The sequence below is a fragment of the Piliocolobus tephrosceles genome, chromosome 2 (genome assembly GCF_002776525.5).
Source record: "Piliocolobus tephrosceles isolate RC106 chromosome 2, ASM277652v3, whole genome shotgun sequence".
NCBI classification, from domain to species: Eukaryota; Metazoa; Chordata; class Mammalia; order Primates; family Cercopithecidae; genus Piliocolobus; species Piliocolobus tephrosceles.
In genome coordinates, this window is record NC_045435.1 from 177,480,749 (window position 1) to 177,495,441 (window position 14,693).

The following is a 14,693-nucleotide window of genomic DNA, read 5'->3' on the forward strand; positions in this document are numbered from 1 at the left end:
GTCACTTAAGGTGCATTTTATTCTTTCCTGAGGATGCTGGGGTTCCATTCAGTTTTTTCAATGTTTATCTCTCTCTTTAAATTGGACAATTTCTATTGATTTATTTTAAAATTCACTGATTCTTTTTTCTGTAAATGCAATATGCTATAAAAGTCCATCCAGTGAAATTTTATTTTAGACACCATATTTTTCAATTCTTGAATTTCTCACTTTTTAATAGTTGCTTACTCAGATTTTCTTTTTATTCCTTACTAGCATATTTTCCTTTATATCCTTGAGCACTGTTATGATAGCTAATTTGAAATCCTGGCCAGCTAATTATATCATCTGAGTCAACCAGTCTCTATTCTTTTGGATATGAGTAATTTTGGATTGTATACTGAACATTGTGGGTGTTATGTTACAGAGACTCTGGATTCTTACATTCTTGCAAAGAGTATTTTTTTTTTCTTAAATTGTTTTAACAAGGAGTTAATCTAGCTAAACTTAAAGTGTTAAATCTGTTTCCCATAGGGTAGGTGATGGCTAAAATATCAATTACTTTAGTTTTAGATGGACTATTTAGCATCTTCCTTGAGCACATGTATTTCAGGGATAAGCCTGAGATTTGGAAAGAGTTTATATGCAAAATTTGAGCTTTGTTTCTCTGGCTTTCACTTCTTTGGGATATCCCTTTACTTCTCAGAGAGTGAGGTTGCCTTGATCTCTATCCTCTGGTCTACAGCTTTCTATCAGATTTTTAGCTTCTTTGCATGGAGCAAACTGTACCCTGCTCTCAGTCCAATATCCTTAAAAAGAAAAAATTCACTCACTGCCATGCATTTCTTTCAACATTAAAAAAAAAAAAACCCTTTAATGGACTATTTTTTAGAACAGTTTTAGGTCCACAGGAAATCTGAGCAGAAAGTATGGAGAATTCCCATATCCCCCTCTCTCCACACATGCAAAACCTCCCCCACAATGGACACCCTTCAGGAGAGTAGTACTTGTTACAACTGATGAATCAACATTATTATTACTACCCAAAATTTATAGTTTACATTAGAGTTCATTCTTTGTGTTGTACATTCTATGAACTTTGACAAATGTATAATGACATGTCTCCACTATTGTAGTATTATACAGATTAGTTTCACTGCCCTAAAAATCTTCTTTGCTCTTCTCATTTATCCTCTGCCAGGAACTCGGGGCAACCACTGATTGTTTTACTGTTCCATAGTTTTGTCTTTTCCAGAACTTCATATAGTTGGAATAATATAGTATGTAGCCCTTTCAAATTGGCATCTTTCACTTAGTATGCCTTCTTTCAATTTTTGATACTCCCTCCATTATGTGTTTGGTTTGGGTCACTCTTTATTGTCTTTAGGTAGCTATTTTTCTAGAATTTATAGTTGTTATCTATAAGAAGGCTGACCTAGTATGAGCTACTCATCCATTAAGAGAAGAAGAGTTTTAAAAACATAAATTAGTACTTTTAGCAGTAATGAACAGACTTCTGGCCACAGTTCAAGATAGATGTATCACAGCTTATCTTAGATAAACCTATAATAATTAAATTTCAGAGTTGAAATAGATCTTAATGGTCATCTACTCTACCAAGTGATAACGAAGTTAATCCTAATTCCCATCAAATAAAATGAAATACTATTATTTTATTACTTATGATGTACCATTTACCAAAAAGGGACAATTATATTCTAAATATATGTAACAAACCTGTCAAGGCTGTTTCACTTATAGATTTAATTTGTAGAAAAATTTCTCCTTTCAATGAAGTCCAGTTTTGGTAATTATCATACACTTCATTTTTAATACTGGTGAGCTCCCTTTTAGTAAAAGTAAGTAATGAAAGAGTCTTATTCCAGAAATGTTTGTACTCTGACAATCTTTGACTGCAAAGTAAAAAAAAATAGGATTTTAAAAAATAGTAAGCATAATAAACTTCTCCAAAAATAGTTTTAGAGTGACTATATAATCTACTGTCTAATTGGAGACAATTTTGAAAGCAGAAGAAGGTGGTATTCATATTATGCTGAAACAACACACAAACTAGGAATATCTCAGGTAAACTGAAGTGTATGGTAACTCTAACTCACTTCCATTTTGCCATTATTTTAACTACAAAGAAAGACAGCTAACTACCTTCATACACATTTATTCTATTAATCCTTTTATATTCAACAGTAAGCATTTAGTGGAGAAAATTAGGTCAGAGCAATTTAGTCTTAGATCCTAAATGAGAATCTTAAAGTCTTATACAGCATTTGTCCCGCATACCATGGTTATACAGGAGTGAAAAATCTGGGGTAATATTAAGTAAAACAATTCAAAGTGACTGATCCAGTGCATTTGCTTCATAAAATCCGACAGCTCAAAGTAATCACATTTTTGTCATCTCAGTGATTTCACTCTGGTTTTAATTATCTTAATAATCAAATAAAATATAGACACAGATTTGAGAGCAGCAAAATGGTGATGACTGAAGCCATGAGAGTATATTTGTCAATATTTGTATCCCTGAGTATAAGGCAGAGGTTATATCTCTCTTGCTCATCACAGTCTCTCTAGCATCTAGCACAGTGCCTACTGCATAATATGTTTTCAACAAATATTGAATGAAAGAGTAAATAAAATAAATTCCTCCTCAGTTGGAGAAATGGAAAAATGAGAAGTGCTAGGGATAACACAAACATTTAAGGGACTGAAACTAAAAAGAATCCCTCAGAGGAGACTAGGGGGAACTCATCAGTGAGTCAGAAGATAAGCCAAAAGAATAATGTCAGAAAAGCCAGGGGATACGAGTAGTTTAAGAAAAATGTAGTGATCAGTGTTTAAGTCTGCAGAAAAGGGCTGAATAGAGTCCACTATATCTGGGAGGCCTTTGGTAATTAGTAATTAGTAATTTGATGATCAGTAATGCCACATAAATTCTTAGTATTGTCAAATTTGGGGAAATCCTTATTAAACTTTTCTCATACGTAAGATTTTGTCATTTCAAGTTTTCTTGGAAAGCGATTAAATTGTCTTTGAAATAATGAAACTCATGGGCCAATTTATCTTAGATGGTCTGCCTGAAGTAGTGTATTATGATTTGTATGTTACATTCAATGATGTTAGTCATATCTGTAAAATCAGTGTAAACTTAAATCTTTCTCCAATGTATCTGAATAATTAACTCCCTTACATTAGGTTATCAAATAACCCAAGAACTTTAAAATATGATCTCTTTCTATTAATAAATTTGCTTTGATGTAATCAAAGAAGTTGTTACAGCTTGCTTCTTTAGGCCACAATAATTTCTATTGCTCAATTTGCTTATAAATGCTTTTATTTAATTTAAAAAACCTATATATATCCAAATTAATGTAATTTCTTGCTTGTTTCATTAAAGCATTCTAAAGTATCTTTCCAAATGGCAATTATAATGGTGTACTCCTATGTCAACTTTCCTTTACTCAGATCCTCCAAATGCCTGTGACTACTCCAATGGTATACTTACAACAGAAGTAAGAATCACAAAAAATAATAATTTTTTTTTTAAAGTGAGAGAGAGGAAAAACCTGAGTAGAAAGAGAATTTTTAACCAAATTACAACTCAATCATCTTGCTTTCACCAGAAGCCTTCTCAGAACCTTGGAAGGAAGTCCTAAGTGAGAGACTCTGAAACTTAAGCATCATCTGGTTCACAATAAATTTGCCTCTACTGGTAACCTTAACCTTCTCTATGAAATAAGAGGCAAGAAAAACGGCTGCTAAGAGATGAAGAGCACCAAGGAGCCTAAGCAGAATATTGAGGATTCCTCACTAAGGATTTAGTGTTTAACAAACTGGAAGTAGGTATGAAGGCCAAAGGATTTAAGGGTAAATACAACTAAATGAGTAGAGGTAAAAGGACTTGGAGTGTTGGTAAACTCCTCTATGTAGAAAATCCTAAAGACATACACACACACACACACACACACACACACACACACACACACAAATACTATAATTAATAAACAAATTCATCAAGGTCACTGGATACACAATACATATGCAAAAATTAATTTTATTTCTGTATATTAACAATGACCAATCCCCAAGATAAAATTAACAGTCCCATTCATAATAACATAAAAAGAATAAAACACTTAGAAATAAATTGTAATAAAAGAAGTTAAAGAAAACAAAATATTTTTGAGAGGGCTAAAGATCTCCATGGAAAAACATACCACATTCATGTATTGAAAGATACAAAAATGTTAAGGTAGAAATTCTCCCCAAATTGATCTATAGATTCAATACTATACCTATCAAAGTCCCAGCAGGCTACTTCACAGAAATTTACCAGCTGATCCTAAAATTCATTATGGAGGGCCCAGAATAGCAAAAACAATTTTGAAAACAAAAAAGGAAGTTAGAGGAATTATATTTCTTGATTTTAAAATTTATTAAAAACCATAGTATTTAAGAGAGTGTGGCACTGACATAAGACATAGATTAATGGAATAGAATAGAAAATCCAAAAATAATCCCTTACATTTATGGTGAACTTATTTTAGGCAAAGATGCCAAGGCAATTCAATAAGGAACAAAAAAATGACCTCTAACAAACAGTGCTGGAACAATTGAATATCCATGTGAAATAGGATGAATTTAGATCCTTACCTCATATCAGACACAAAAGTTAGCTGAAATAGATCATAGATCTAAAGAAGAGCTAAAACTATAAAACTCTTAGAAGAAAATACAGGAGAAAATCCTTGTGACAGGCTTAGACAGAGTTCTTACATATATCAGCAAAAGCACAATCTATAAAACAGATAAATTATATTTCATCAAAAATAACTTTTCAAAAGACATTATTAAGAAAATAAAAAGATAAGCCACTGGGAGAAAATATTTGCAAATCATATTTCGTATAAAGGACTTATATCCAGAATATAGAAAGAACTCTTACAATCACACAAGAAAATAAACACATTAAAAATTGGCAAAATATTTGAGTAGATGTTTCACTAATAAGATATACAAATGATTAACAAGCAAATGAAAAGATGCTCAATATCATTAGTAATTTGGGAAACACAAATCAAAGCCACAATGAGATACTATTTTACACCCACTAAAATGACTACAACAAAACAGACAGACAATAGTAAGTGTTGACAAAAACACGGAGAAACCAGAATCCTCATTCATGGTGTGGGAATGTAAAATGTGCAGCCTCTTTGGAAAACAGGTTGGCAGTTAAAAAAATTAAATATCGATTGACTGGGCATGGTGGCTCATGCCTGTAATCCTAGCACTTTTGGGAGGCCAAGGTAGATGGATCACGAGGTCAGGAGATTGAGACCATCCTGGCTAACACAGTGAAACCCCATCTCTATTAAAAATACAAAAAATTAGCTGGGCTTGGTGGCAGGCACCTGTAGTCCCAGCTACTCGGGAGGCTGAAGCAGGAGAATGGCATGAACCAGGGAGGCGGAGGTTGCAGTGAGCCAAGATCATGCCACTGCACTCCAGCCTGGGCGACAAAGCGAGACTCCATCTCAAAAAAAAGAAAAAATTAAATATAGATTAATCATATGACCTAGTGATTCCACACTTAGGTATCTACTCCAAAGAACTGAAAACATGTCCACACAAAGACTTGCATATGAATGTTTACAGCAGCATTATTCATAAGCAACAACAAGTGGAAACAATCCAAATATCCATCAACTGGTAAATGGATAAATAAAATGTGGTATATCCATACAGTGGACTACTATTCAGCAATAAAAAGGAACAAAAGTATGGATAAGTGTCACAACATGAATGAACCTCAAAAACATAATTAGTAAAAGCCAGATGTAAACACCACATATTGTATGATTCTATATATCTGAAATGTCCAGAAAAGTGTAAATCTATAGAAAGAGAAAGGTTAGTTGCCTGGTGAGCTGGAGGTGAGCACAGAGATTGATTGAAGATGGCATGAGGGTCTGGAGGGTCTTTTTTGGAATGAGTCAAGTGTTCTAATATTAGATGTGGTTGCCAATCTAATAGCTAATATTTGGTGGCACCACTCTGTAGGTTTATTAAAAATAATTAAATTGCCTCCTTATGATAGGTGAATTTTGTGGTGTGCAAATTATATCTCAATGAGTATGTTTTTAAAAAGGTATGGGGTAATAAACTTGGGATCAAGGATAGAAAACAAAGTAAAGCCAAAATATGTTTGGGAAAATAAGAAAAAATACTAGCATCCTTAATTAGACTGAAGAAGTGAAGTGAAAGTGAGAGAGCTGCAAGAGAAATTTTTGGAGTTGACATTGAAAATTCTAGAGATGACAAGGTCTAGCTTTACAAATAAGAAAAATTAAAGGATAAATACTCTTTATTTCAAATAATTTATAAAAGATTCAAAATAGTAATCCTCTAAAAGTAAATACTGATAGAATATTTCAAATATGGTCTGATTTGGAATATTGAACTTAAACACAACTTTGTGAGGTGAAATATATCTATATTTCATTCAGGTTTTTAATAGCTACTTTATAGGCCTTCTACAATTAATTTGCATTTTTCAAAAAACACTTTATTCTAAGTAACAGATGTGCTGAGCCAACCAATGTGCCAACTAATATGCTGAGCCCTTACAAGACACAGGCTGAAAGTGATGTCAGGGAAAACACAGAACATGAAAGAATACTTTGCCGAAGGCTAGTGATTAAGCCCAATTGTAATTAAACAAATGAGAGAAGAATTTAAAAACAGTAATGGACCCCGAAACATAGTTCACTGATCTACTGAAAGTTCCTTTTAGGCTCCATAAATAAAGATGATTATATCTGAGTAGAAAGGTCATGTTTCTTTCCCTTACTTCTTTTTTTTTATCCCATGTTTTGGCCCATGAATCCTTTACCTCTTCAAGAGAGAAGATTATAAGCTCCTTTTCTTTATCCAGAGCAATCACTAAGTTTTATGATCTAATATTTTTAAAATAATCAATAATCTAGCTTAAAATCAGCTTTCACTAATGCAACAAAAGTCACTGAACTCTAGAAATTTCGTTTGATTTTATTTTTAACAGTATGCCTTTTTCTATGGAATGCATTATGTCTACCAGTGAGAGTATAAAAACAATAATTATTTCTATTCATCTATTATAAACTGTAATTTGTACTAAGTGTCTAGTTGACTAGTTACTTCCAAAATTGTTTTTAGTATGTACTATTTTTATATAAGTCAGATCCCAGACTCCTAATTTGTGATCTTTTAGCTAAAAATGAGCAAAAATCACAGATCTATGAAAACATGTGAACAAAATAAGCTGTTAAAAGTATAACTCAAAATGATGACAACATTAGAATACAGAATAAAAATAACACTCTATTTATATGTCTACGTTTCTTCAAAAATTTAAAATACTGAAGATAACATGCAAAAATGAAAATAATTAGGATCAAGTGTATCTGTCCCATAATATCCTGAAGCAGCAATAATTATTTGATCTAGTCCCAATCCAGCCTTTAAAGGTCAATCTTACCATCCATGAAGGCTTTAGTGGATAAATCAGATGAGCCTTCTACAGCAGATATGAGTCAAAGCTATTACAGAAGCCAAAAGTGAATACTGATAGTCCTGATTAAAATACAAAAGTTGAGGTCACCTGGATGGCATTATCCTGTTGGTTCAACATCAGATTTCTAGGAAAGGATCAAGGTGATTTCTGATGATAAAAATGGTCACTTGTTTTTTGAGTGGATTTCATTCATGGATTCATTAAAAAATTATGTATAGAGCATCAGTTATGTGCAAAGCATTTATAAAAGGTAGATGTTCAATAGGTTATTATCAGATAATGAATTAAAAATTATTAGCCCACAGAATTTTTTTCAGAAAATTCCTGGTAATAATTATTAGATAAAAAGCAAAAACTTATCATTCAAAACATTCACCCAGCATACTTTTTTAGTCATCCAGAACCTGTGTCATTTGCCAGGTTGAATTAACTCATTGCCTTCCCTTTTCTAAGAGCTAAAAGTTATTCAATTCAAAAAGGAATTATTCTTTCTCATAAACATTCTCAAAATATTCAATTCAATTTTTAGGAAAGAAAATGTACTTCCTAGTTTCTTTAGAATGCTGGATTTTATTGTTAGGTATTATAAACCCTCCAAAGATTATATAAAAGCAGAATTGACATGCTTTACACTAGAGATTTCTGAATTTAAGGACTATGTTAATATTATTTAGGAAGTTTTCCTATTCTATTACTTTTCTTGTCACTGGACTATCACTCAGAGGATCAACTACACCAAGAAATATTGGTGAAGAGGGGAATTTGTAACTGTGCTTTCATTCTAAATGACATCCACAAAATAAGAACAATAACAAGGCACTAATAGAACAAGGTATATGCCTAATTTAAAATTTAATTAGCAACACTATTCATTGAGATAATGGTTTAAAAAAGAAAAAAGAAAACGTAATGCTGTTTTACTTTTCTCAATCACACCAGATATAGAAACCATATTACTGGCCGGGCGCAGTGGCTCACGCCTGTAATCCCAGCACTTTGGGAGGCTGAGGCAGGTGGATCACGAGGTCAGGAGATCAAGACCATCCTGGCCAACATGATGAAACCCCGTCTCTACTAAAAATACAAGAAATTAGCCGGGCGTGGTGGCAGGCACCTGTAGTCCCAGCTACTTGGGAGGCTGAGGCAGGAGAATGGTGTGAACCCGGGAGGTGGAGCTTGCAGTGAGAGGTCAAGCCACTGCACTCCAGCCTGGGTGACAGAGCAAGACTCCATCTCAAAAACAAAAAAAGAAAAGAAACCATATTACTAAAATATGTTTGGCTATTTACAAAGTTAGTATTAAGCATATCTTTTCACTCTTTATAATTTTCAGTTCTTTAATCTTACCTGAAGATGTATGATTGTCTATATTTAATTTTTAACTCATCTTGCAAATGACTCAGTTGTTTCTCTACTTTCTGAAATTCATTTTGTTGACTTTTTAACTGCATGCCTACATTGTAAATTCTAAAAATATAAACAAACATCCCTTAAGTATTCTCTCCTATGTATGTACTATTTTTAAGTTACCATTTAAATATACTTACTTTTAATAAAAAGGAGTAGAAGAAGAAACTATGTATCTTATATATGCTATATGAATGTACAGAAAAAATATAGAGAGACCAAATCTTGGGAACTAAACCCTGGGGAGGAGAGTGGAATTTATGGGCAGGGGCAAAAAGTAAAGAATATTGAAGAGAGGCAGAACTTTTCCTCTATATTCTTTTGTATTGTTCCACTGTTACAATGAACATAAATATTAATCACAACATAACTAAAATATTAATTTAATTTTCACTTAAAGTAATACAGGTTCAAATTTAAAATGTCAAATATTACTGTCTTAGTCCATTTTGTGTTGCTATAAAAGAATACCTGAGGCTGGGTAATTTATAAAGAAAGAAAGGTTTACTTTGCTCATGATTCTGGTGACTGAAAAATTCAAGATTGGATAGCTGCATCCAGTGAGGGCCTCATGTTTCTTCCACTTATGGCAGAAAGTGGAAGGGGGCATGTGCAAAGAGATCACATGGTAAGAAAGGGAGCAAGAGAGAAAAAAAATCAAGGAAGCTAAATTCTTTTTTGTGTGTGTGGTTTTTGGTAAGAAGTCATTCGGAAGAATATGAGTTAACTTTTGGTATAATGAATGAATGAAAACTTAGGATCAAAATTAAAACTGTAAGTATATAAGCATGAAAAGTAAAATTTACATGAGGAAAAAGATGCCTGACATTTTATCCACATGGTAACACTAACTCACAATGTCCAAAGAATAACATGGTAACATTATAAACTTGATCTAATACATCATGGCAATGGGATGTTTAGCTTAATTAATTAAAAAGACAGTAAGATGTGTTAGCATGTAGTTGCTATAAACAGTTATTACTCTATTTCTAAGATAAATGTACAGAAATACTGGTTGCCAAGAAAACACATTTTTTTATCACATATTATCAATTGAAAATGAACTGAGGCATTACATTCAGCTGTGAATAACAAGAAATTCTAGAAATTTCCTGATAAAGAGAAGGTGCTTCTTCTCACATGAAAGTCTTGGGTGAGACCAGTCACTGCACAATCCAGCAGAGGAATAAGCTCCCACCTAATTGGTTTTTATGGCAGCATAGTAGCTGTCTGCCTGAATCAAGAATGAAGTCACTATCAGTAGGAACAACAATGCTCCTAATACCAAGGAGACCTTAAACCAACTCAATCTATAGATTAGGGGAGTTGAGCATCAGAGAATATTTCCAGCCATGATAATGTGAATTAGTTCTCTAGTAAACACTTAATAATTGCTGGGGGAAAAAAGCAATGAAAGGATGTATCTTTAATGTGGAGCATCTGGGGACATCTCTGGAGATCTACAACTCTGACAAAAGGAAAGTCAAGTGATTTGGAGGGACTCTTAATTTGCAAGCCAAAGAATAAGGACAATGGGCTGAAAGCCGGTGGCCATGCACCTCTCCCCCTGTATTTTAACAACCTGATAACTTGAGAACTAATCCATTCTTGCCAGAGCAAAAACTCCATTCACTCACAAGGGAGGGGATTAATCTATTCATGAAGAATCTGCTCCTATGACCCAAACACCTCCGATGAAGCCGTACCTCCCAACGATGCTGTATTGAGGCCCAAATTTCATCATGAGTTTTGGTGAAGATAAACCACATCCAAACTGTAACAATGACTAAAAGAGTTATAAAAAAAAATAGTAATCATGTGCCTCTACTCTAATTCCCACCGCCAAAGGCAACCACGTTTAATGTTTTTTCCCCTGTTTCTCCTAGTATTGACCTCTATATTACTGTATCACTCATATTACTGACATGTTTACACTGATATTTCCTAATATTTAATTTTATATATTATTTAGTGTATTTAGTGATACATATCAGTTAAGATCTAGTTGTGCTACATATAAGTGACACCTGAATATAATGGCATAAATATATATATATATAATCTCACATAAAGCAAATGCATTGGTAATCAGTTCAGTGCTAATATCACAGCTTTATAATGTTATTAGGGCCTCATATCCTACCAACTCTCTGGTCTACCATCTTTGGTATCTGTACTTTATTGTCATAGTCCATGATGGTGGTGAAAGCTTTAATCATTACATTCCCATTCCAGGCTAGGTAGAGGAGAATAATGGCCTACTCCATCCCTTTTAAGTCAATCTCCTTAAAGTACCACTGAATACTTCTACTGAACTTAGATATATGGCCATACTTAGCTGTACATGCAGCTGGAAGGTGTCGTCCTTTAAAGATTAGCGCCCAGATATATTCTGTTACTTACAAGGCAAAATGAATGTTGAGGTAGGTAGTTAATAAGAATTGACCCTCCTACACATATCTACATGCTCTTCTCTTAATCCTCCCAATATAAATCAGTACTTTTTTATTAAATTATATTTAGTATTTATATTGTTATTCACTTGTGAGCCACATATAATGCCATGATTATATTTCTTTCTTGTACAACTTTCTGTTGTCTCTGGAATTAAAAATTGTCTCCTTTTCTTCTTTCGTAGTTTTCTGGGTACCATCATTTTATTCTTTTTCCATCTTTGATGGAGAGGTAATTCTTCTCCCGACACATTCAAACACAACAGATCATTTCTTTTCCAGGAGGTAGCCTTCCTGGAGCTTTCCATTCCCCTGCTGTAGTCTGGTTTATGCTCTGGTTTGACTACACAACTGTCATCATAAGACTTCCCTTCTCCATCACTTCAGGAACTGTCCTCATCTCTCTTTCATGTCAATTCTCCTATACCCTGGTTCAGAAGTTTTCTTCCTTCTTGGTTTACTCCTTGGAGCAAATCGTCCAGAAATTTCCTATGCATTGGAAGTAAATTTGCGACTCTGGATGTCTGAACACGTTATTTTATCTCACACAGAACAGTTTGACTGAATAGAAAATCATATATTTGAAAAAATATTCACCAGAAAATTAAGATACCATTTCATTGTTTCCTAATTTCCAGTAATGCTGCTGAGAAATCCAATGACATTCTCATTTCTATTTTTTTGTGTGATATATGGTGGGCCCCCCACCCTTCCCCCCTGCTTCAGAAGCTTTTTCTGAAATAAAATTTTTTACTTTTCACTTGGGATTCTTCAGTTTGATCACAATGTATCATCATGTTAATCTTTTGTCATTCTCTGTGCTGAGCACTTGGTGAGTACTTCCTTTAGAAACTGATTTCTTTGGTTTTCAGAAATTTACCCTAGGGATAATGATGCTTTCCAGTCAAATTTCTGTTTCTGTCTGGAACATCTTTCTATTATTTCAGATGTGGAATTTCCTGAACAGATCTCTTAACTTTCTTATTCTTTCTCTACCATTTTACCACTTGTAACTTTGTATTCTTTCATTATCTTCCATCCTATCAACGTTTTTTTTTTTTTTCTATCAAAGTTTTAACTTCTGCTATCATATTCTAACTACCAAAAATTCTTCTTATTCTCCAAAAGGTCTTTTTTAATTGCCCCTTTTCTTGTACCATGAATACAATTTGTATTTCTTTGAGGATATCAATGATAGTGTGTTTTTGAAGATTTCTTCAGTTTGCTGCATTGCTGCTGTTTCTCTTTGAGACTCTTTGTTTTGCTTTTTGGCTTTCATGTTTGAGGCTCTGCTCAGAAGGCTGATGATCCTTTGTTGTCTGTTCATAATTAAGAATGAGGTACTCTCACAACCAAAGTCATACTAAATAGGCAAAGGCTGGAAGCATTCCTCTTGAAAACAAGAACAAGACAAGGATGCCCTCTCTCATTACTCTTATTCAACATATTATTGAAAGTTCTGGCCAGAGTAATCAGGCAAGAGAAAGAAATTAAGTAAATAGGAAGAGAGGAAGTCAAACTATCCCTGTTTGCAGATGACATGATTCTATATCTGGAAAACCCCATAGTCTCAGCCCAAAAGCTCCTTCAGCTGATAAACAACTTCGTCAAAGTTTCAGGATACAAAATCAACATACAAAAATCACTAATATTCCTATACACCAACAACAGCCAAAGCAAGAGCCAAATCAGGAATGCAATCTCATTCACAATTACCACAAAACAAACAGAATATCTAGGAAAACAGTTAACCAGGGAGGTAAAAAATCTCTACAATGAGAATTATAAAACACTGCTCAAAGAAAGCAGAGCTGACATGAACAAATGGAAAAACATCCCATGCTCATGGATAGGAAGAATCAGTATCATTAAAATGTCCATACTGCCCAAAGCAATTTAGAGATTCAATAATATTCTTGTCTGACTAACAATGATATTCTTCACAGAACTGGAAAAAACTATTTTAAAATTTACATGGAACCAAAAAAGAGCCCAAATAGACAAAGCAATTCTAAGCAAAAAGAACAAAGTCAAAGGCATCACACTATCCAACTTCAAACTATACTACGGGGCTACAGTAAGCAAAACAGCATGGTACTGGCACAAAAACAGACACATAGATCAATGAAACAGAAGAGAGAGCTTGGAAATAAGAACAAACACCTAAACCATCTGATCTTTGACAAAGCTGACAAAAGCAATGGGGAAAAGACTCCCTATTCAATAAATGGTGCTAGGGTAACTGGCTAGCCATATGCAGAAGATTGAAACTAAACCCCTTCCTTATACCATATACAAAAATTAACTCAAGATGGATTAAAGACTTAAATGTAAAACCCAAAACTATAAAAACCCTGGAAGACAACCTAGGCAATACCATTCTGGACATAGGAATAGGCAAAGATTTATTGACAAAGATATCAAAAGCAATCGCAACAACAGCAAAAATTGACAAATTGGATCTAAGTAAACTTAAAGGCTTCACACATCAAAAGAAACTATCGACAGAGTAAACAGACAACCTACAGAATGGAAGACAAAATTTACAAACTATGCATCTGACAAAGGTCTGATATGCAGCATGTATAAGGAACTCAAATTTACAGGGAAAAAAACGTTAAAAAGCGGGCAAAAGACATGAACAGACACTTCTCAAAGGAAGACATACATGTGACCAACAAATATATGAAAATAAACTCAATGTCACTGATCATTACAAGAAATGTAAATCAAAACACCAATGAGTTATCATCTCACAGCAGTCAGAATGGCTATAATTAAAAAGTCAAAAACATAACAGATGCTGGTAAGGTTATGGAGAAAAGGAAATGCTTATACACTCTTAGTGGGAGTGTAAATTAGTTCAACCATTGTGTAAAGCAGTGTAGCAATTCCTCAAAGACCTAAAAACAGAACTACCATTCGACCCAGCAATCCCATTACTGGGTATAAACCCAAAGGAATATAAATTATTCTACCATAAAGACATTTGCATACGTATGTTCATTGCAGCACTATTCACAATATCAAAGACACAAAATCAACCTAAATGCCCATTAATGACAGATTGGATACAGCCATAAAAAAAGAATGAGATCATGTCTTTTGCAGGAACATGGATGGCATTGGAAGCCATTATCCTTAGTAAGCTAACACAGCAATAGAAAAGAAAATACCACATGTTCTCACTTGTAAGTGGGAGCTAAATGATGAGGATGGATGGATACAAAGAGAGGAACAATAGACACTGGGACCTACTTGAGAGTGGAGGGTGGGAGGGA

At 33.8% G+C, this 14,693-nt stretch overlaps 1 protein-coding gene across 2 annotated transcripts in view; it reads right to left on the reverse strand.

Moving 5' to 3' along the window:
• Positions 1-14,693, reverse strand: part of LEKR1 (leucine, glutamate and lysine rich 1) — a 221,249-nt gene that overhangs the window by 118,263 nt on the left and 88,293 nt on the right. Inside the window, exons 4-5 of one of the 2 annotated variants that reach the window (XM_023223378.1) lie at positions 8,897-9,016; positions 1,717-1,892 (exon numbers count right to left, since the gene is read on the reverse strand). In XM_023223378.1, the coding sequence (XP_023079146.1) occupies positions 1,717-1,892; positions 8,897-9,016 (296 nt within the window). Of the gene's footprint in view, positions 1-1,716; positions 1,893-4,028; positions 4,792-8,896; positions 9,017-14,693 lie in introns of those variants that run through there. The other variant, XM_023223379.2, reaches the window with a different exon arrangement.